Source organism: Vulpes vulpes, chromosome 14, assembly GCF_048418805.1.
Source record: "Vulpes vulpes isolate BD-2025 chromosome 14, VulVul3, whole genome shotgun sequence".
Taxonomy (NCBI): domain Eukaryota; kingdom Metazoa; phylum Chordata; class Mammalia; order Carnivora; family Canidae; genus Vulpes; species Vulpes vulpes.
This window is the reverse complement of record NC_132793.1, coordinates 76,624,043-76,646,708: the sequence shown is the minus strand read 5'-3', so window position 1 is coordinate 76,646,708 and position 22,666 is coordinate 76,624,043. Positions and strand designations below refer to the sequence as shown.

General features: G+C 45.5%; 1 protein-coding gene across 4 annotated transcripts in view; it reads right to left on the bottom strand.

Annotated features, from left to right (window-relative positions):
• Positions 1-20,250: 20,250 nt before the first annotated feature.
• The window catches only part of AP3B1 (adaptor related protein complex 3 subunit beta 1), a 261,798-nt gene continuing 259,382 nt past the window's right edge, over positions 20,251-22,666 (bottom strand). For all 4 annotated transcript variants that reach the window (XR_003234954.2, XR_011997056.1, XM_025998266.2 and 1 more), the window contains one exon: positions 20,251-20,973. Coding sequence is in view for 2 of the 4 variants with exons in the window: in XM_025998266.2 (XP_025854051.2) it covers positions 20,820-20,973 (154 nt within the window). In the remaining 2 variants the exon portion in view is untranslated. The remainder of the gene's footprint in view (positions 20,974-22,666) is intronic.

The window sequence follows — 22,666 nt, the reverse complement described above, 5'->3', positions numbered from 1 at the left end:
ACCTCTTTCTCTTCTCTGTCTCACTTTTGTTTCTTTTCAATTGTTATCTGACCGGGCTGGGGTTTTCGCTGGCTGTGTTTCAAACTAAGCAAGCTGTCAGCTTCCCTAATCACGTTAAATGCATCTCACACTAGTGCCTAGACATTTGCAGGCTTCTCTTAGCTATCATCCAGTGGAAGCAAAGAGAGGGGTCTCAAGCTCTACTGATTTCACATCGTTGACCCACTCCTTATATCAGTCTGAAAGTCAAGTGCAGTCATCTCATCACTAATATGAGAGGCTCCTCAGGTTGGTCTATACCCATTTCCTGCAGCGAGTGCTGACCCTGCCATGCCCCAAGGGGGAGGCTGGTTCTGTTGCCTGGTTATAGGAGCTCCCTTCCAACTAGCATGGAACTTCAGTTGGGCAGAGAGAAGTGGCATCTGATGGACCAAGAGATGCCTAAGAGGGAGGTGCATGGCTGTCCGCGGGATTTGCCAGATGCTAGCACTTTATCTAGACAAGCTCTGGACCTCATGGATAGAATACAGAAACAAAATACAAAAAGGCACAATTTCCATGTGTGTGTATGTCTACATTTTGACAGTTGTTTCACCTGGCTTCCTCTTCATGATTCAGAAAGTCTATCTGCTGTTGGTGTTTCTAAAATCCAAAAAGAGCAAGTGAAGCCATGGGATTTATAGGGTAAAATGACTGACATGCCTGGCCGAAACAGGCTCCCATACTGATGGCTTTTAGTAAAATTAGATTAAGAGTAGGATTATAGCAAGGATGGCAAATGTGGAATTCACTCAGCAAACACAGAGGCCATCGAAGAGGTTTGAGTTTATGGAGCTGTCAAATAGATAAATAAATAAATACGCTTTGCTGAGAGCCTGCTAAATGTGCTGTTTGGAACAAGGTGATCCCCCTAAGAAAGAGAAGTAGTAATCATACTGAATTATGACTATGAGAACAGAAAATGCTGTGTCTAGATCAGGGTTTCTTGAAGTTTGGGGCATTAGCATTAGACCCAGGTACAGCTGCCCAGGCTCTGCCCTCTTGACTGAATCAGGCTGGCAGAGATGGGGAGACAAGAATGAGGTGGAATGGGGGTGCTGAGAAACACTACATTTTTAAAAGCACTTCAGATGATTCTTGCCCGTACTGAAATCTGAAGATGCTGATGTAAGCCGTCAAGGCCTCTCATTAAATCAGAGCAAGACTCTTGCAATCTGTGTTCTAGCCATTACTTGTCTGCTGGTGTATTAGGTGCTTATAGGTGCTGTAACGAGTTACTACAGATTTAGTGGATTAAACCAAAACAAATTTATTCTCTTGCAGTTGTGGAGGTCAGAAGTCCGAATCAGTTTCACTGGGCTCAAATGGAGGTGTTGGCAGGGTCATAACTCTAAGGGAGAATCTGTTCCTGGTCTCTTCCAGCTCCTATAGCTGTATTCCTCTTACTCTTTGGCTCGTGGCCCCCTCTTCCATCTCCCAAGCCTTCTTTGGCCCCTTCGTCTACACTCTGCTTGTCACTTGGCCTTCTTCTCCTCTGTGTCAAATCTCCTTTTGTTTCCCTCTTCCAATGACATTTATGATCAACCCACCAGGATAATCCAGGATAATAACCCCATCTCAAGATCCTCAACTGAATTGCATCTGCAAAACCTTTTTTACCATATGATGCAACATTCATGGGTTCCAGGGATTAGAACATGGGTATCTTTGGGGGTCATTATTTAGCCTACCTTGCCTAGTCTTGACAATTTTTCTCCTTCTTCTTTTTAAGATTTATTTATTTCAGAGAGAGTACATGTGCACACATGAGTGAGCGGAGGGGCAGAAGGAGGGGGCAAGAGAGAATCCTGAAGCAGACTCCCAACTGAGCACGGAGTCTGACCCTGAGATCATGACCTGAACTAAAATCAAGAGCAGTCACTCAACAAACTGAGCCATCCAGGCATCCCCCCTCCCCAATTTTTTAAGATCATCGAGGAATAGTTACACAATAAATTCATCCATTTATAGTATACAGTTTTATGAGTTTCAAGTACGCAGTTGTATAATTACTACCACAATCAAGAGATGGAAGATTTCTAAGAGCCCCAAAACTTCTCCTATGCCTCATTATAGGAATCAGCTTTCTGTCCCTATAAGCTAGCCTTTTCTAGAATGTCATACAAATGGAATCGTACAGTATGCAGTCTTTTGTGTCCTCTGGTTTCTTAGAATGATTTTTCTGAGATACATTCATGTTACTGTGTGTTGTTAATTTATTCCTTTTTATTGCTGCATTGCATTCCCTTGAATGGATATACCACAATTTCTGAATTCATTCACCAGGTAATGATGTTTGGATTGTTTTTTCTTTGGGCCAATTGTGAATAAAGATGCTATAAACATTTGCTTGTAGATCTTTGCTTGTAGATCCTGTTTTTACTTCTCTTGAATAAATACCTAGGAAGGAGTTGAGGGATTGTGTGGTAAAGTATGTGTTTAGCATTTGAAGAAAGAGTTGAACAGTTTTCCAAAATAGGTGGATAATTTTGCATTCTTATTAGTGAGGTATGAAAAAGTTCCAGTTCCTCTCTATCCTCACCAACACTTGATACGGTTTTTCTTTTTAATTTTAGCATAGTAGGTATGTAGCGAGATCTCATTTCACTTTTAATTTGCATTTCCCTGATACTTAGTGGTGTTGACATTTTCACGCACCAATTGGCTATTTGTTTACCTTCTGTGATGAAGTGTCTTTTCCTCCCCCCCCCCCCATTTTAAATTGGTCCGTTGGTCTTATTATTGAACTGTCAAAGTTCTTTATACATTCTACACACAGGTCCTTTATCAGATGAGTTAGGCAAACATTTCCCTTCCTCTGTGGTTTATCTTTTCACTTATTAACGTCAACTATATTTTTAAGTTGGGAATTGGGTTCAAAAAATCCACCTAGAGTGGACTCATAATACAGAACTTTTAAAAGCAGGAAAGCTTTTAAAAAGCAAAATTAAATTAACTTATATACATTTCTTAGACCTCGGTTTTGATCTTAAAATTAGTTACCTGAGAAAGAAAGTCATCTGGATCCTAGTCTCCTGCACTCCTGTTTTTAATTTCCTGCTATATGAAGAAATTCCCTTTCTTCAGCTGTAATTTTCATGGGGCACAAAATAGCATTTGCTATTCTCTCAACATTTGGCTCTGTAGCAATTGTAAAATGCTAATCATGGTGCTGAGCTGACATTCCTGGGTGACATTGGCATACCGCAAAAGGCGTTTGGCAGGATCTGGGACTCTACATATTGAAGTTGTTTATTTATTTTTGTTTAAGAAACAGACAGACAAGTTAATTTCACCTCCATTTGGGACACAGAAAAGAATCAATGTTTGCCAAATAGAAAAACACAAAATTGGTAAAGGGGAAAAAAAATCGTATTTTCAAGCCTCTAAGATGGAATTAGAAACAGAAGAGAGGGATAGGGGGTGGGGGAAGTTACACAAATGACCAGAGAGTGTCCCTCTTAAAATTGCCTCAGCCTTCTACTTGAAATTCTTGCTTCTTGAAAGTTCCCTGGGTGAAGATTGTGTCACATGCTAAGAGTACAAAGCAACTTCAAAATACCTGGCTGGCATTTTCAATGATGGGGCACTGTTTTAAAAACATTCTGTGACTGGAGAGTTGGGGGTGAATATCGAAAATTGGAATGTACAAATTGCTTCCTGCTAGAAATACACCCTTGTTTGAAGAAGGTTTCCCAGGGCAGGGCCATAGTTTGACACCCTGAACCTCAACACCCTCTGTGTCCCCGGGGGGTGGGGGGTGGGGAGAAGGGGGGCGCCTAAGGAATGTTCTGAAAAGCAGAACCCGGTTCCCTGGGGTCAGGGCACCCAGATCAGGGCGGGAGGGGGTGCGTGGGCCTCTCCTGTGGGGCGCCCTGGAGCCTGTCACCAGAGCGTCTGGTTCTGCCCTCCTGTCAGCCTGACGGGGGCCTCCAACGCACAACGGCCGGCGCTGATTACCTTCAGGGGCCAAGGCCCAGCCAAAAATCCCATTAGCAGCGCGCAGGCGTCGGGAGGCAGGCCGCGCGGGGGCTCCTTCCAGGGACCGGGAACCGGCGGCCTCTCGCTTCCCGGTCCTGGCGGGGAGAGGGCATCCTCGGGGGCCGGGAGTCCACGGGGGGTCCGAGGGGACCCCGCTTGGGGGGCGGGGGCGCAGGGCCCCCCCCGCGCTCGGCCACCCAGTCGCTCTCGGTTTCCTCGTGGGGGGCCGCGCGCCAGCCCACAGGGCCTGGGGGCCGCCGCGCTCTCCCGGGCCGCGGCCGCAGCGGGGGCGGGGGCCGGCGCCACGCTCTGCCCGGCTCTTCATTTTATTCCAGAAGAAAATCAATGAGGCCGTCCACGTCCCATCCTCCTTCCTTGAGGCTTTTGGGCTTGAGTAGCTCATGGAGGTACCTCCCCGGCCTCAACGTTTAATAAGTGCCCGATTGTAGGGGCTTTAGCAGGAAAAAGAAAAAAGAAAGAGCAAGAGGAGACAAGCGCACGGGCGATTTGAGCACGGAACAGGGCGTCTGCAAGGACTCCGGCCCGCGCTGCCTGCCCGGCCGCCTCCTGCCCTCGCGTCGCCCGCCCCTGCCGGCTGCTCCCTCCGCCGCGCCCCGGGGAAGGGGGGGGTCCTGACCCAGCAGGGCCCCCGCCCCATGCAGCCGCCTGGGCCCCGGGGTCGGCAGGGTGAGGCCCGGGGACGCCGGGGACACAGGATGGAGAGGGCGGGAGCCCCAAGCAGCCACTGGGAGACGCGCTGGCGTGTGCTGGGGCTTCCCGCCCGCCTCTCCGCCGGCCCAGCTTCCAGGGCCTCCATCCGTGGCTGCGTGTCGGCGTGTCGCTGGGCGCACCTGCCCGCCACATCATCCAAGGGTGGCTGAGGCGCGGGGCGGCCCACGAGCCAGTGCGCTAGGGCACAGGGCAGGGCCACCGCGCCGGTGGGGGCAGCACGGGGCCCCTCGGACACTTCTGGGAGGGGCCACGGAGGCCCGGTGCTGGGGACCCACAGCTCACCCGGAGAGCCCATGACCCTCGGATGGTCGCGGCTCAGTCCTGTTTTCGGGTCTTACGGCCTCCGTGGGACCGGGGCCCCCGAAGTCCGGGGCTGGCGGTCCCCAGAGCCACACAGCTGGGCTCTAACCTTCCGTCTCCGGGCGCTTGGTGCCTGTGGCTGGGCCGACAGAGGTCGCGGCGGGGCGCGGGGCGCGGACCGCTCCGCTGGCAGCTGCGAGCCGCTTGGAGGGGCCCAAGGGGCGGGGGGGGGGGCGCGGGGGCCCGCGGAGACGACAGGGGGCGCTCGGCCGGGGCAGCGCGGGCAGGAGCGGCGGGCGGGGGGCGCGGGGAGACGACAGGGGGCGCTCGACCCCAGGGCAGCGCGGGCAGGAGCGGGCGGCGGGGGGCGCGGGGAGACGACAGGGGGCGCTCGGCCGGGGCAGCGCGGGCAGGAGCGGCGGGCGGGGGGCGCGGGGAGACGACAGGGGGCGCTCGACCCCAGGGCAGCGCGGGCAGGAGCGGGCGGCGGGGGGCGCGGGGAGACGACAGGGGGCGCTCGGCCGGGGCAGCGCGGGCAGGAGCGGCGGGCGGGGGGCGCGGGGAGACGACAGGGGGCGCTCGACCCCAGGGCAGCGCGGGCAGGAGCGGGCGGCGGGGGGCGCGGGGAGACGACAGGGGGCGCTCGGCCGGGTCAGCGCGGGCAGGAGCGGGCGGCGGGGGGCGCGGGGAGACGACAGGGGGTGCTCGGCCGGGTCAGCGCGGGCAGGAGCGGGCGGCGGGGCTGGGCAGCTGGCGGCAGGCTGGTTCCTGCTCCTCCACGCGGCCCCCGGGGCAAGTGGCCGAGGCCGCGCCCTGGCCCCGCGAGGCGGCCGGAGCGGCGCGGACGGGACCCAGACGCAGGCGCCCGTCCCCGGTGGACGCGCCGACAGGTGCGCACCCAGAGCCCGTCCGCGGCCGCCCTTGGGCCCCGGTGCCCGCGCCTCTGCCGACACGCAGCGCTTCCTGTGCTGTGGGCAAGTCCACCGGAGGAGCGGGGGGTTGCGAGCCTGGTCTTGGTTTTCACTTCCGTGGTGAGCGCGAGGCCCGTCCAGGGTCGCTGGCGGAAGCTGTGTTTCCGTGGGGCCCTCGGGCCTCCGCCGGCCGTCCCGCCCTCCCCGCCCTCCCCGCCTGTTTCCAGCAGAGCCCCCCTCCCCCCCCCAAGTCATTAATAATCTACAAACGCTCCTGGCAGCAGCGCGGTCCTCGCGGCTGCACAGGCTCTGTGCGATCGTGGTCACGGACAATCAGATTAAATGTCCTATCACCCAGCATTGATCAGATTAGCAACCTTGTGACTATTCATTAATTGTATTTTCTCTCGGAGCCCTATTCAACTCAATACCGAATGCATTGTTTGTGGCATTAAAAAGCAGACAAACAGGGTGTTGGGTACCTTGAAAACGAAGTATCTACCACCTTTTCAAAGTGGGTGATGAGCAGGAAGGTAGGATGTGCAATGTGAATTTTCCTGGGGCAAAAGAGGAGACTTCTCAGGAGCCATTTAAGTCCTGTAAAAGGCCTTTTAGGATTCTTAGTTCTTCGGCGGTTCCGGAAACTCCACTCTACCCTGGTGAACTCGGCCAGAGTCCCCTGGGGCGGCCTTTCTCGTGTGGTACAAGTCACAGACGGCGGCCACCAACCCTTGAAGCCAAGGGGAAAACAGATCGGGTTATTTCTATCAGTGATTGGAGAAATCTCGGGTATTGTACAGGGTCCGAATGCAATAGGAGGAGGAGCTGACCGGGGCATTTAGTCACCTCACCTTAATCCTTCACGACGTCCCCCTAAAGAAACTGAGGCCTGGGCAGTAGGGTGGCTTGGTGGCTGTCACTCACTGGGGGTGAAGCAAGTAGAGGACACACCTTCCTCTAACGCCACCGGCCGCCATCTGACATCTTGAGGGTCCCAAGCCAACAAATGTGTTTCACCATTTGTTCATTTTTCATTTTCAAGACTCATAGCATTCCAGTGGGAAGAAATTTAGGGGGAAAAAAGTTGCCAAATAGTGATTCATAAAAAATTCCTGACAGTGAGATCTATTGGTGAGTGGAATGATTTCCCTAGAGAAATGGTTAAGAATGTCATTATTTGATACTGTTACAATTACACTAGATAGAGAACTCCGGGAAACTGGGGAATGGGGCTGTTGGAAAAATCCAGAAAGGGGAGCAGCGCCACATGTGCAGTCCATTGTGTACTTAGCACTAAAATGTCTGCATTTTTCTCCTGCAGGTAGATAACTGTGCTTCTTTCCCTGCCTATAATGCAGGCACCCATGACTTGGATCTTTTTTTTTTTTTAATTCATGAGAAAGAGAGAGAGAGGCAGAGACACAGGCAGAGGGACGAGCAGGCTCCATGCGGGGAGCTGGATGCGGACTCGATCGCAGGATCCCGGGGTGACGCCCTGGGCGGAAGGCAGATGCTCAACCACTGAGCCACCCAGGTGCCTCTCTGCTTGGATGTTCATATTAATGTTCATATTAATGTTCATCATTTGGTGACCGATAGCTCCAGGCACCAGGCGAGCACTTCACCCTATTAGTGACTTTGGGCTCCCTTCTCATCCCATCCCATCCTGGCAGAGGACTTTCTCCCCTGGCCCAGGCCCCGCCTCCCCTTCCAGGTGGAAGCGAGCAGCTCCCCGAGGACCAGCTTCTCACCGGCGGGATGAGGGATGTGGGATGCGGGATGCGGGATGCGGGTGAGCACAGGCCTCGCACAGGCCCCGCACAGGCCCCGCACACCCAGCTGCTGTGTGGGAACATGGAGAAGACACAGGCTAAACAATGATCAGCTGGACACCAAGCATAGGAGGCCCTCCATCCGGGGAAGAAAGCTTTAAAAAAAGGGTATAATTAGTGTGAATCTACTGTTTCCCATTTAGCTATTTTCCATATTTCTTTGTTTTCTTTCTTCTGATAGCCTGGGAGTCTCACCGGAGTGCAATTCCTCCCCAAAACAGATTTAATTGGGGGTAAAAAGGCAGGAATCCTATGAAAAAGAAATCCCTGTGGCCATGTAAATGTGAGGGGTAAACATTTCACTGACAGAAAGACTCCGATGTTTGTTACTCCATGAAAATCTGCCTAATTTATAAGCTACAGCAATACCCGAATAGGTTAAGTTAAATTCATCCTTTGAGAAATTTTAATTTCAGTGTTACTATTCTTATAATCTGGGATGCTTCCCAAAATGGAAATGTCAGTAGAAAAATAGGGGCCCATCTGAGAAACTCATCTAACAGGCAATTTGGGGGCAAATATATATATTCTGCTTTATATAGTTTAGTACTAAAATGTATTTGAGTAATACCTAAGAACATGTCTATTTAATCTTAACCAATGGGTTATGGGAATCATCAAAAATCAAACACAATAAAAAGGAACAATATTTATGGCATTTTAAAGCCTATCCTATTATTGGTTAGTGCTCCCCTCAATTGTTTAACTGCAATTGGTTCCACTTTCTCAGTGTGGATGATTTTTATACATCGGAGTTAAAAAATAATGCTGCTTGGAAGTGAAAAGTTAAAGACCAAGACAAGGCCTATTAGAATAACATTACACTTTTTTATTCTCTGCACTTATTTCATCAATTAGTAATTATTTCCCTTTTCCTATGCAACAAAATAGAAGCCATAAAATCTTTGATTTAATGAAAACTTCCTTACCAAATAGGTCCTCCAACTCTGCTGAAGGCTTATAGGTAATTTATCTACCTCAGTAGGCAATGACCTTTTGTGAATCATGAGTCATTCCTCACTCCTAATGAGATGGATCCAGATGCCATCCCACCCTCTGCATGCGCCCCCCTTCCTCCAGCGGAGAGGCTTCACCCGCTCCTTGCCCTGCCTCCCAACTCCTCCGGAGGGGGCTATGATTAGTCCCCAGAGCCCCCAGGAGCCTGCTCCGGAGGGAATCGCCCTTCTCCTTGCACTTCCTCCTTAAGTTGGCCAGACACTGTGCTCTAAACTGCCCTGAGGAAAAAAGAGTAAGGCGTGGGAGAGGGCAAGAGAGGTCTGATTTTCGTCTGGGAAGTAGAAATAACTTCCTGGTGCCTCCAGAGGCCTCTCTGCATACTCCTATCGAACCAAAGACATGAGAGAATAACCTTGTGCTCAGAATATCACCGTGGTCTCACTGTTGGAGCAGCGAAGAGCAGGGCATACTGGGAACCACACTTTGGTCCTGTGGTCTCCAGGCACTTTGGATGGAGTAGATACCAATGTGTTCTTTCTTTTTTTCTTTTTTTCTTTCTTTCTTTCTTTTTCTTTCTTTCTTTCTTTCTTCTCTTTCTTTCTTTCTTTCTTTCTTTCTTTCTTCTTTCTTTCTTTTTTTCTTTTTTAAAGATTTTATTTGTTTATTCATGAGAGACACAGAGAGACACAGACACAGGCAGAGGGAGAAGCAGGCTCCATGCAGGGAGCCTGATGTGGGACTCGATCCCAGGACCCCGGGATCATGCCCTAGGCTGAAGGCAGACGCTAAACTGCTGAGCCACCCAGGGATCCCCCAATGTGTACTTTCATTTGTAAATGGGATCACATACTGCTGATAGTATACTGTACACATGTGCTACTACTTCTAAAGTATTACTAGCATGTGCATGGGACTCTATATATTGCTGTACACATACGTGTATTTACAGTACTGCACAGTGTATTAAATACATTATAAAGCAAATACAAATAGAGAGGAAGCATTGGATAGATAGTGAAGATGAAGAAAGGTTTTAATATTTTCTCCCTGTTTACTGCTAGAGCTTGTAAATCTTCTGCTTCCTAGGGGTCCAGAGAGGGGAGAATGATAGTAACAATGCTGGGGCCAGTTAAGCTCCAGACATCACAAGTGCTCCCCACCAGTGTCTCAGGTGAAGGGGCAGGAGGTTAGTAACTGAAAGCCCAATTGTTTCCCCCACCTCACCCCATGCCTGCAACATGTTTTTCATACCATGCTTTCCAAATTCACAGGAGTGGCCTTTGCTAAGAGACTAAAAATATTTGCAGATGAATAGTTATAGAATTCCTTCCAGAATGTTTGATGAATTTGTCTTCAAAATAGGTGGGCAGTGGTGGAAGGTTTAGAGACACAGGTGTAGGCTGAGGAGGTGTAGTTACAGGTACTCCACTCTGGCCCATGGAGCGCAGCCTGATAATGCCCCACTGCCAGGGCCCCTCACCCAGGCAAGGGCTTGTCCTTTCTCACTGAAAAGTCAGAAAGAAATTAGAGGTGGCCTTTCATTGGTGCCTTCCCCAGAGGAACAGCCACCTGAATGGGAAAGAGGTGAACCTTGCAAATGTACCAGCAGGTAGGGGGCATGGAGGGAACATGCAGTAACATCAGCCAGGACATCTCCACGCCGGATTTTGATTGCTTCTGGCTGCCAGGTCTGTATAACATAATCAATAGTTGAAAGTAGCTAGCAAGTTAAGGTGCATAAAAAAATCCAAACTTGGAAATGTCTATTCAAGCATTTTTAAAATTAATGTGTATATTCTTACAACTAATAAAACAAGGTTATCTATTTTAAATGCATAGGGTTGAATAAAACACACACTAAAGATAAAATTAAATTTTTTATTCTGAGGGGAAAAAAGAAATCTAATTCTAATAGGATAGTTCCTGATAAGATCTGATATTCCTATTTAAATTCTAATAAAACGAAGAGTCATGGACAGAGAAATTGTGTTTTTTGAAAAGAACTCATTCAGAAAAGTATAGAATTGCTTGACGACTTTCTGCATTTGGAAAAAAAAAAAGTAAGCTACCAAGAATACTAACCACTTGAACCTATGTTTTAAGGAGATGATTTTCCAAAAAAAATTAAAAATAAAACAAGAAGGAAAAAGCCCTACCGATATACAGTTTCTTTCTAGGTCAATGATTTTGCTTTATTCACATGTCTGGGTGAGGCTGGCGAGTGCAACCTGCCCACTGAAGCCACTGGATTTGACACATTTCAGTGTCAGCTGTGGGATTTCTGCCTTAAATCTGTCAGGATGGCCCGGTGGCCACTTCTGCAAAAACCCTTGGGGACAAAATTTATTGTTATACCTCAATAGCTTTTTGTTCACCTCCAAAATAGGGGTCCAGGGTCATACTAATGATTGTGGAGAGACAAAATGCTCTCTCTATATTTTATTAAACAGATCTCTTAATAATTAATCAAATGTGAAAATTATTTTCCATCACTCTGACACTAAGACTAAAGCATTGTGATTTTTTTCCTCAGCCTGTTTCTTTTTCTTTTAAATTGCCCTCTGTGGATTCCCTAGGCTACAAAGCAAGTGAGTAGAGAAAGCCCAATTTACGACTTCGCTTTTTAAGCCATAATCACCCTTCTGGGCTTCTACTGGGGAAGGGCAGGGGGATTTTGTGGGCTGTTCGATGAACACCTGAGAAAATCTGTTCTTGGATCCCCCAGAACCATGGCGGGGGGGGGCGTGACCCCGTGGAGGTGCACTCCAGGCAGACCACATGGCACCCCTATTAGGGGACAGCATTGTGGGAATAAAGGCACGATGGCCCTTTCTCTCAGTTTCTGTGAAGGGCTTGGTGAAGTAAGAATGCTTTGTTCATCTGCAGCTGTAGGAAGGGGGCGCTGCTCAGCCGAGGGGCCGCCCTGGGTCTCCTTCCAGGCCCTCGGGCCACACCAGTTGAGGGGATGGGGCATCGCTGGCAGATTAATACCAGATAAGGGACACGGCTTGGGAAATGCACAGCAAGCGGTTCTTCTGACCTTTCCTCACTGAAAGGTCAGAGAGAAATTAGAGGTGGTCCTTCATTGCTGCCTTCGCCTAGGGACATTCCACCGGGCCGCCCGGGGCTCAACGCTGGAGCACCTGCCTGCGGCCCAGGGTGTGACCCCGGGTCCCGGGATCGAGTCCCATGTCCGGCCGCCTGCGGGGAGCCTGCTTCTCCCTCTGTCTGGGTCTCTCTCTCTCTCTCTCTCTGTGTCTCTCATGAATAAACAAATAAAATCGAGAACATTCTGAATGGGTAAGATGTGAGCCTGGCCTCAGGACGAAGAGCTTGTGGGCAGGGGCAAGGGCCGGCTTCGCTCAGCAGCGGCCCGGAGGCCTGTGTGGGCAGGAGTGGGGGTGTGTACGTGCCCCCCGGAAGCTACCACACTAGAAAATGCAGAGAGCAGGTGGGCAGCAGGAGTGGGTTGCAAGCGCGCAGAAGAGCAAGGGCTGCTGGCAGCAGCGTCAATATTCTCCCTCTGAGCACTAATTACATTATTAAGCAAACAGACCAACACAGGGTGTGAGGGACAGAAACAGGTATTTAGGATCCAGCCGCTCTCCACTTGGCTGTAAATAATCCTGTGCATACAGAGTTCTTTCCCTCCAAAGTACGCTACTGGCCACTTGCCTTGCTTTCTCTTCAATCTACTGAGCTTGAGAAGGACAAGTATTGTTCTCCACGCCGGCTATTCTTGACCACGTCAGATTCTCTATTCCGCGCCACCCAGCTCTCCAAGATATTTCTAGAAGTGGTGGCCAGGGCAGCCGCCCTCTCCCCAGAGAAGATGCAGGATTCAGGAGGCACAGAAAATAGGTTCCAGGAGTAGCACCATGCATTTTCTTGGCTGCAAAGAGCATGCACTTGCTAATTAGACCTTTGCAACATACAAGAGCCCAAATCTCCTTTGATCTAGCTAAATCCAGCCTAAAGAGGTGGGTGTAAACACAGGATTGGAAGAAACCAGGAACAACATGGAAAGGATTTGTATGCAATGGGAATAAATCTGTTACCAAAAAAAAAAGTCTAAGAGGGAGCTTGCAGAAGGAAATCTGCAGCAAGCTGAGCCAGCCGGGTGAATGGCAGAGAGAATAGAGGCTATTTGAATACTGATGTGGCCCTCACTTTCTTCCATTTCCATTAATGACATGCTCATCAAGGGCAGACAATGGGACCGGCTGCCGGCGCCTGTCACAGTGTGTGGGTGCTGGGATGCCAGGCTGTCATCCCTGGGCTGCATTTAGAGACCTGCACGCTAATAAGAAGTGCTCTGTGCCGTCAATGCAGACAGGTGCTTCCGCGGCTGGGACATGCTCCATTCCCTTCCCCCTGAAACCCTCCTCTCCCAGCCCCCCTGACAGACACCATGAAATGCACAAATTAACAGCCCCATCATGTTGGGCTGCTGCTGCCTGCGGTGAAAGCAGAAAATCAAGTTGTCACCCAGGGTGCAGTGATAAAGCCACAGCCTCATTTCTCTGTTGGTGCCCTATAATAGCAAATGCCAGACAGCTGGATGGATGGGAGGCTTTAGATTAAGGCCTTGATGCACTCTGGCCAGAGAATTAGTAGTTGCTGTTTCCATGTGGATATTTTGTTCAAAACAAACATCTGGAGAAAGCAAAGTTTCTTAGAGCTGAAGTGCCCCTTGCTTCTTCAAGAATCAAAGAAAATGGCCAAAAGAGAGTGGGGTTTCCTTTCAAACAATCCCAGTTGACTCTGACTCTGCATTTGCTTAGAACTTTATCAAGGACTTAGAGCTATGCAAAGGTTAATAAGGAAGCAGAGGCCAGTCTTGACGCAGGGAACGCTGGGTCCATGAGGATCTTGGGCTACTCACACCCCATCCAGCAAGTTCTCCTGATAGACTCATTCTTCCAAAGAGCCCCTCAGGTAGTCTAAGGCTGCCCCACCCCCACTCCCAAACCCCAGGCCGTTCTGCTCCTTACTACACACCGGCACAGACTGAAGCTACTACTCATGAAATAATAGACACCAAGCACCCTGCTCTCCGGGCACCACTGCAGTTAGCTCCAAGAGTCTGGTGGCCTGACCTAGCCTGGGCTGACATGGCCAACTGTGCAAAAGGCAAGAAATGGAGGGGCCTGAGCCCTTCAGACTCCAAGGAGTTTAATGACATAATGGCCTGAGAAGTTCAACATAAAACAGGAAGAGCAACTAACGAAACTTACAACATAAAACCCCCCTCCTGTCATTTTTATAGTAACAGTAAAACACTTTATTGAATTTATGAGCTACATAATGACTATGAAGAATGTAAGTTGAATTAGAACCAACTCGGAAGTATAATATCAACTATAAACCCTTTCTATTACTCCATCCCTTCAGCTTTTTCTGTCCTCTTCCTTTTAACCAAGGGACATCGCCTTCCTCAGACTTATGCCCGAGACAGAGTTCAAAACTTGCTAATAAATCTTGACTCTTGCTCCAAAGCTCCACGGCTGACAAGCCTCCAAGGGGTAAGATACTCTCTGGGAGTGACCATTCCCTCTCAAAGCCTCCAAGCCATTAAAATGCATTTTACAAAAGAAACCAGTTCGTCTTTTCTTTGCATAAAGCCTGTCAAATCAAGAGGATCTTTGAGGATATACATCAGGTATTTCAATATTTGTAACTCTACGTTGGAATGGCCTTTCCGAAATAGAAACTCTAAGTCCCTCAGAAGTTTATGGAAAGCATCCTCAGGCACGGACTCAGAGTATGAGGGGCTGGCGGTCAATTCTTAACGACTGGATGGGGGGAAACGCAGATCATGGAGCAAAGCAGCATGCTTTCTGTATTTTCTGTTTCCATTTCACTCTGCAAGTCTTTCTGTTCCCAAAGGGTTTTTTTTTTTTTTTCTGGAGGGGTAATAAAATGAAATGGGTGAAACAAAGCCATAAGCCAGTTAAGTCTGAAAGACATGTCATCTCATCTAAAAGGAAGAAACGGACCATTTCCATGCCTAAGGCTGACAGCAACGCCTGAGCTGGCAATAGTGCTATTCCATTTGATTTATAGAATAATGGGGTGACAAATGACGACAAAAATAAACTTTTACTGCACTGAACTGCTCCTTTATTTATGAAATTTGGCCAAGTAGTGAAATCTTTTATCTGCAAGTTGTAACATGGAGTGGGAACGAGCGATTATGGTGTGGTAATAGTAATCCAGCGATGGAGGCTGAGTCAGTTGGAAATGGATTGAGGTAAAATAACTACCGCACCATGATAAATGTGAACAGCGCTTTGCTGACAGATGATCTAACAGGTGTTCATAACAACTATATAAGAGGATTTATTTATGACCAGCCACAGCCGCAGCACTGTAAATCAACTCCAGCAGCTGCACACCGCTGAAACCAAGTCCCTGATGGAGGAATGGTGCAAGAGCCCAAAGAACACAATTCACTCCAGAATCTTAATCATCAAATAACATTTTTTTAGGTAATTACACCACAGCACAGAAATCATAATTACTTTCAATTAGAAAACTGAGCTGCCCATAACTTTATTTACAAAATATTTTTACTTAGGCCCCATGGTTTTGATGAGGCCCGAGCAAAATGGAGACTCTGGGGTCATGGAAAGAGCACTCCTGGGTGTTGGCAGTTTCAATGTGAGGCCAGTAGGAGGCCCTCTCCGGGTGGCTTGATTTTTTTAAACCAAGAATCAAATTTCAAACTGGGAGGGTACTGGGTTTCCCCCAAAAGTCTGCATTAACTTCCCCTGGAGCAGTGTGTTTGGGTTCATGTCTTACCCCTTTGTGGTCATTCCTAACTTTACACAGTTTTACTAACACAGGGACTGAGCATGTAACAATGAACTCATTAGAAGTGGGGAGTTCAAATTTAGCCCGAGGGGCCCATCTTCATACAACCCTTTTTAATCATTTTGCAAAGGAAAAATTTAGTATTTTTCTTTTTGTAGGCCATGGTCTTAATTCCTTACTATTATCCACGGAGATGGCTGACCCTACTGTTAAACAAGAGTCTTTACATTCATCACATTGCTTAACCCCCAACCTCCCAAATTTGGTTCTTACATGAGTGAGAAGATGTTTTGCAAGGAACAAATCAGAATCTTGTTCAGCTACAGTTTGAGAGCTAATCTATTTTACCTCCTTCCGTCTCATATTATGAAACTCACCCCTTGGCCACCCTCCATGGCCAGTTAATGAGAAGTGAGATGAGGTAAGGCTTCCCGGTTCTCTCCAAGCACACATGCAGCATCTGCACTCTTCAAGGGTTTACATGCATGAGCCCACTGGCAAAATTATCTACTGGTTAGGCCTTCTAAACATCTCTAGATCTGAGAATAAAGATTCTTCTACACTGGGGCACCTGGCTGGCTCGGCCAATAGAGCATGCGACTTGAACTCGGGGTTGTGAGTTTGAGCGCCACTTGGGTATGATTACTTAAGAAAATTCTCCTACACTTCAGCCTCATTTTTGGTGGTGCTCAAGGTTGTAGATGAGAAAGCAATGTCTTAGAAGATCATTAAAGACAGGCTTGAGTCTGTTGTAATAATTCCATATTTGAGTTCTAAGAGGCTTGGGTCTTCAGTGAACACATATACTGAAGCAGCCAGGAATTACATGTGCAAATGACTATGGACATCAAATTGGGTCCAGAGAAAGACATGAGAGAAGATTAGGCATCGCTTAAACACATGATCACTTAACCAGTGAATAGATACCAATGCAATGTCATATTCTTTCACTACTCTGAAACCCCAAAAGACTCATTTTAGAACCTGGAAATAATTGAAAAGTACAGGAAATAACTAACATCGCCAAGGAAATATCTAAACTTGGCTTACAAGTAGAACCAACAAAGCCAATCTCTCCCAATCTCTAGTTCACTGCTTCCTAACTTCCTTTTTCTCGCTTCTTTTTCAAGCATGGGCCCCAGCATAGGCATGGCAACCATTCCCTTCTCTGAACTCCCACCACCCCTGAGCTGGAGACCTGGGGGATAGTATCAGGGACATAGCCTGGGAATGAAAAAGGGCAACATGGGGGTACAGAGAAAGGTGTGTGGGTAACGTTGCTCTGTACAAAGGTACATTCTAAGAGACAGCCTCAGTTGAGACACTATTTTTCCTTCTTCCACTCCTAGAAACTCTTTGCTCTTCTAAATGCCAGCCAACTTTAAAGACCTAGCGAGCTTCATTGCCTCAGTTGAAACTTCTCAGACCTCTCTAACCCAGTGAACACTTCTTCCCCTTAAATCCAATAGCTCTTACTGGCTTGATAGGACTATCCAGGCAACTGCCTCACAACTCTTTCCAGAAACGATTTCAGCTTTCAAACAGCTATGTTCCAAGTTTTTGGTCAAGTGATCATGTGAAACCTAAAATGTTTTTATTCAAAAGACAATTTCCCATGGTAGTTAACTTACCAGGTCAGATCTTAAAATAGTGCTTATGCCATAAGACAGTTGAAAAATGGTAGGAAAAAAATGTTACCAAGATGGAAAGACTAAAGCCTTCATTTACTCATACTGAACGTTATTTGTCAGAAAGTCGCATAAAGAAAGGAGATGGAGACTGTGAAGATCCAGGAACAAATTTCTGGTCCATTTAACAGCATGTTTTCCTATTAAACACAATTTCTACTCATCTAGGAGTATAACATTATCATAAACTTTTTTTTTTTTTTGGTTCCTCTAAAATCTCAAGAAGAGAGTGAAAGTGATCATGAAAACTTTTTTTGAGGTAACTGGTCAAGTTGGAAGAAAACGGATGATTAAAAAAAAAGGCAAGTACATGATCAAAAGGTAATTGCCTTTCAATTAACCTACCTTCAATTTATGGAAGAACAAAAGAAGTGTGCACCCAGTGGCTGGTCTGGTCAGGTCACCTGTGTGAGGAGAGGGGAGGTAGAGGTGAAGAGATGGATTCAGTACGACTCTGGAAGCTGACAGTTCACTTAAAGCTACTGGACTCGGCACTCAAAGTGAGTGAGGGTGGAGAAGGAGATGAGCCTGTTTTGTAAGCGAAATTTGTTTGCAAACCAGGGCTCGCTGACTTAGCAATGTCCACACTGCCATTTCTTCATTTATTGCCAATTGGACTGTTTTTTTTCCTTGGGATTAGAGAGTGTATCTTCTATTTTACTATACTCTGACAAGGGTTATCACAGTTCTTCACCTTCCACCATGGATGCAGTCTTAAGGCTTTGATAATTTTGCATTATAACAGTACTTTTCCCCCTCTTATTATGTGAAAAGAGGACTTCTCCCCCATTTAAACACATTCCCTAGAGCCATAGAGAGATTACAGAGAGGAAACAAAGAAAGTAAAAGAAAAGCTTAGGTTTTCCTCTAACTAGCTAAACTTTGCTTTTTAAAACCTCTCTTTATGTTATTCATTATTCTGAATTCTTGTCTCCTTTACTGTAATAGACACCTTCTTAACATGAACCATAGGTTACAAGGGCAAATTTTTCATAAGCTATTATAAAGTTATTTGAATGTTTGCAAATAGTTACTGGGAAGGGCAAGTATCAAATATCTTAATTTGATAAGTTCTTTGTTACAGTCTCTTCAGAATAAAAACATTCTCCTTTTCTTATAATAAATAAAGCAAATATATTGGGATACTGAAAATGAGGCAATGTGATACCAAAAAATGAGGCTCAGTCTGAAATATACTGTGAGAGCCATTCTTCAAGATTGGTGTATATAAAATGTCCCATTAAGTGGACATTAAAATGAAAAAATACAGCTAGAATTAAGAATTCAACATTGACTAACTCGACTCAATGGAACAATTTAGAGATAATCATGGATTATGATAAAGTTAAAGGAACTATGAGGTAAGGAACTCTGAAACATTGTACCAAAAAAGGAAGAGCCCCCACCCCATTCCATCTCCATCTTAAACTTGTGATTTTGATCATTTTTTCTCATTTCTCTTATATGAAAAGTATTTTACTGATATTCAACTATTGATGTTAAAATGGTTTCAACTGTTAGCATACATTATTCTGTATAGATTTTAAATCTTAAACTATCACAAATTTCTTATTCAAAAATAAATTTCTACTGAAATTTCCTTAGTTTTATTATTATTTTTTAAAGATTTTATTTATTTACTCATGAGAGACACAGAGAGAGAAAGGCAGAGACACAGGCAGAGGGAGAAGCAGGCTCCCTGCGGGAAGCCCCTGATGTGGAACTTGATCCCAGGACTCTAGGCCAAAGGCAGACATGTAAGGGTTGAGCCAACCAGGTGTCCCCTTAGTTTTTAAATACATACATACCTATGAGTGACCTGTTTTCAAAGATAAGTGCCCTAATTTAAGGAAAACAAAAACCTATCTACATCACAACATACATTTTCTTTCTGCTTTGATGCATCATGTGTAAATACGTTATTCAGAAAACAGGTATTTAGCCAGTAAAATTGTAACATTTCAAAAAATTGTTGACTTAAAAATCCAAAGTTGTGAAGCAAGCCCTGAGAAACAGGATTAATAATGGAAATGCCAAGAGGCTGCAAAAAATGCAAGAGGTGCTTCTGAGTGTCAACACTGCCATGACATGTAAGGCTCCAGAGTGAGGTTGAACACATGATTTCGACAGCGCTATTTCTTCTCACCCAGATTAATTGCTGTATTTCAAGAGCAGGACAATTTATCAATCTTGTTTTCTCTCTCCAGCTCATGAGCTTGAAGATTTAAATATTTTTTTAGGTCTGTTTTGTTCTTCTCAATATGTATTTTCCAAGAATGTTCGTTCTGTTCTTTTCCTCTTTATATATGTTCCACAGTATTTCTTTCGATGTATATTCTTTTTACTTTTTAAAAATCTTTATGTGGCTTTACAGAAAGGGAACTAACTAGCATATACTCTCTTAAAGCCTATTACCTTACATCAGAAAGGTAAATAATATTTCAACTGGTTTTAAAAAGGTATAAAAGACTTAGAAAAAAGTTTCCCAGCTATAGGACAATCTTAATAAAAACAGTAACGTGCCTAAATTAGGAAACAGACACTCCAGGGAAAAGTGCAAATATGCTGATTATGTAACTTTTTAAAAAATTTCTATGATTAGGTTTATACTGGTTAGTTTTGAAAGGTGTTTCAGTTCATCTAAGTTGGGCATCAAGATTCCTAAAGGAACAATGAGATCCAAAGAATATATCCAGCAGGTGTAATATACCTTATAATGATCTCTACAATTAAGACTGCACAGAGACATTTTATTTTATAACATGATTTTTGCTATTGTTATTCAATATATCATTTTTTTTTCTTGGAGTTCACTATTCTCTAAACAATTAGAAAATCTATTTGGGTTCGAAAGTCATTTTTCTTTCACTAACTAAACCCCATTGATTGCTTCTTTGCAGAATATAATACTCAAACCATTTGCTTTAAAATAACTATCAGCCCATGAACTTCAGTATTACATACAATTTCTCATTAAAAATGCAAAGACACATGTTATTCATATGCTAGTTTATTATTTGGAGATGACTTCATGATGAGCGTTGTCAATAACCAATTACAATACCAAGAAATTCACAGAACAAAATTCTGTAGAGATCTTGTTGTTTTTGTATTTAACTCTAAAAAGTATGCTACTCCAATTTTCACATACCAAGCTGAGATGCCATTTAGACTTTTTCTAGGCTAATTTTTGCTTAACCTGGGACGGAGGGTGATTTGCAATGAACTTAAAATACCCAATTCATGCCCATCATTGTGAAAAAGGAGAAGGAAGAGGAGAAGGCCAGAAGAAGTAGCAGGCCAGTGAAAATGCCACATGGATTCAAGAATTGAGAAAACTGACAGTAAAATATATGTTCTTTGGTTAGCAAAGCGAAAAGGGGGAAAGTATTGCATACATGATAGATACACACTAGCATTCTAAAGCAGGAGACAAGAATGTCAAGAGTGTATTCTTTCCCCGCTGCCAGATGGAAGGGCTATTATTATAAATGAAAGGCAGCAGTAGTGGATGCCAGGCACTTTTGTTGTGTGCCAGATTCTGAAGTCCAGATGTAAGCAGGTTACCCCTGGGACAGGACAGGCTTCAACTCCCGCAGCAGAACAGAACCGATCACGGTTCTCTCAGTGTTGATGATAAGCTGGGCTGTAGAGCCTTCCTTCAGCTCTACTGTGACGAGCATCAATGACCCACTGTGCACAGTTTTAGCTGCAAACCTGAAGGGAAAGAAAGAGACCTTTTATTATGAGGGCGGTGGGGGAAAGGAGACAGCACAGATTCAAATAAGTCTAAAATAATTGTTTTTTCAGTAATTTCTTACAGGTTCTCTACTGCCAAAAACCCAAAGCCAAGCATTCTTCTAAAAAATCGATAAACTGCCCAGCACCATGCTTACCACAAGCAGGTAATCTTAGTGCACAGTTAGAACAGAATAAGAAAAGTAAGTCTATTTTACTTTTTGGTTTGGACAATAGATATGTGTGAATAATTCTCCATTAATAGATATTTGGGAATCATTCATTTGATGTTTAACATTTCGTCAGGCACAGGGCCATTTAAAATAAACCACTGTATTTTTATTTTTGAGACATACTAAGGAAAGGTACTTCTCTCAAAGAGCTTGAAATTTTAATTCCTCATATGTGAAAATGATTACTCAAGAAGTTAAATAATTTTATGGACATTATAAAACTCATATCGTTTCAGAAATTCATGCGTGCATGTTAAAATATTCAAATTCAATCTCTAATGTTGATGATGACACGTAACAAAATCACATGGCACGTATAACACCACACTCCTCCTTTTTAAAACTTTTAACGTTCAGAACTTTAGATACTTCTTTTTGCTCTAGAATAGAGGAAACTCGAGGTCTAAGTCTCCATTACTAAATTCCAAGACATGAAGAATCTACTAATTACATGGAATTAAAAGCAAAACTAGCCTTTTAAGCACTGCAATTGACTGAAAAGCCGTTGGAGGCACAATGAACTTCTGTCAATCCTGCTAATTCATTCTGCACGCACAGTTGAGCCCCAGAGACGTGAAGGAAGAGGACGGTACCCTCCCAGGCCTCTGTTTCCCACATGGAGCATGTTCCACACATTTTTTTGGGGGGAGGGGGTTTGATTGCAGGGATGGCTGGAGAAAAACAAAGTTGCCGCACATGAGCTTTTGAAAACACTAACAAGTGTAGAGCAGGTCTGTGACCTGCTGTGACCCCACTTTGCAGGGCCAATCCCCTTTCCCCTTTCTGTATGACACGTGTCTGAATCTGAGCCATCTGCCTCAATTTGCGCAACATCTTCAGCCACAATGGCACCCAGTTAGCCCTGACAACAGCTCACAATACATAAAAATAAAACTGCCGCGCTGACAGCACGCTGCGGACTATTCAAGAGCAAACCAACTGGTCAGTGTCTCATGTCTGACAATTAGCATGGGCCTTGCGCAGAGCCCACGGTGTCCTCAGGGATCTGTTTAATTACCATCAACATAAAAGAGGGAGTTTATCAGGAGACACTCAGAAAAACTTCACTCCCAACTTAATTAAAATATTAGCCACTTAAGCAGGAAGCAGATTCTCTTTAAATGAAAAGTAATTTCTTTTTTGAGTTTTTAAAAAATGACATCAAGATCTTATAACATACTTGATTCTTTTTCTGAAAACTAACAAGCCATTTTTGACTGAAACAGAATCACGAAAATCAGTTTTCCAATGATTATAAGAATAATGACTCAAAAACAAAACAAATATGCTAATTTTACGTAACAAAATATTATCGGCACTTTCAGGTTGCATCTTAAAATGTGAGCTAGTGGGTTGTTGATAAAGTATGTTAGAAGCCTTCTCATTTATTTTATTTTCTACAAACATGGAAAGCTACTCTCTCCAAACAAAGTGAAGAC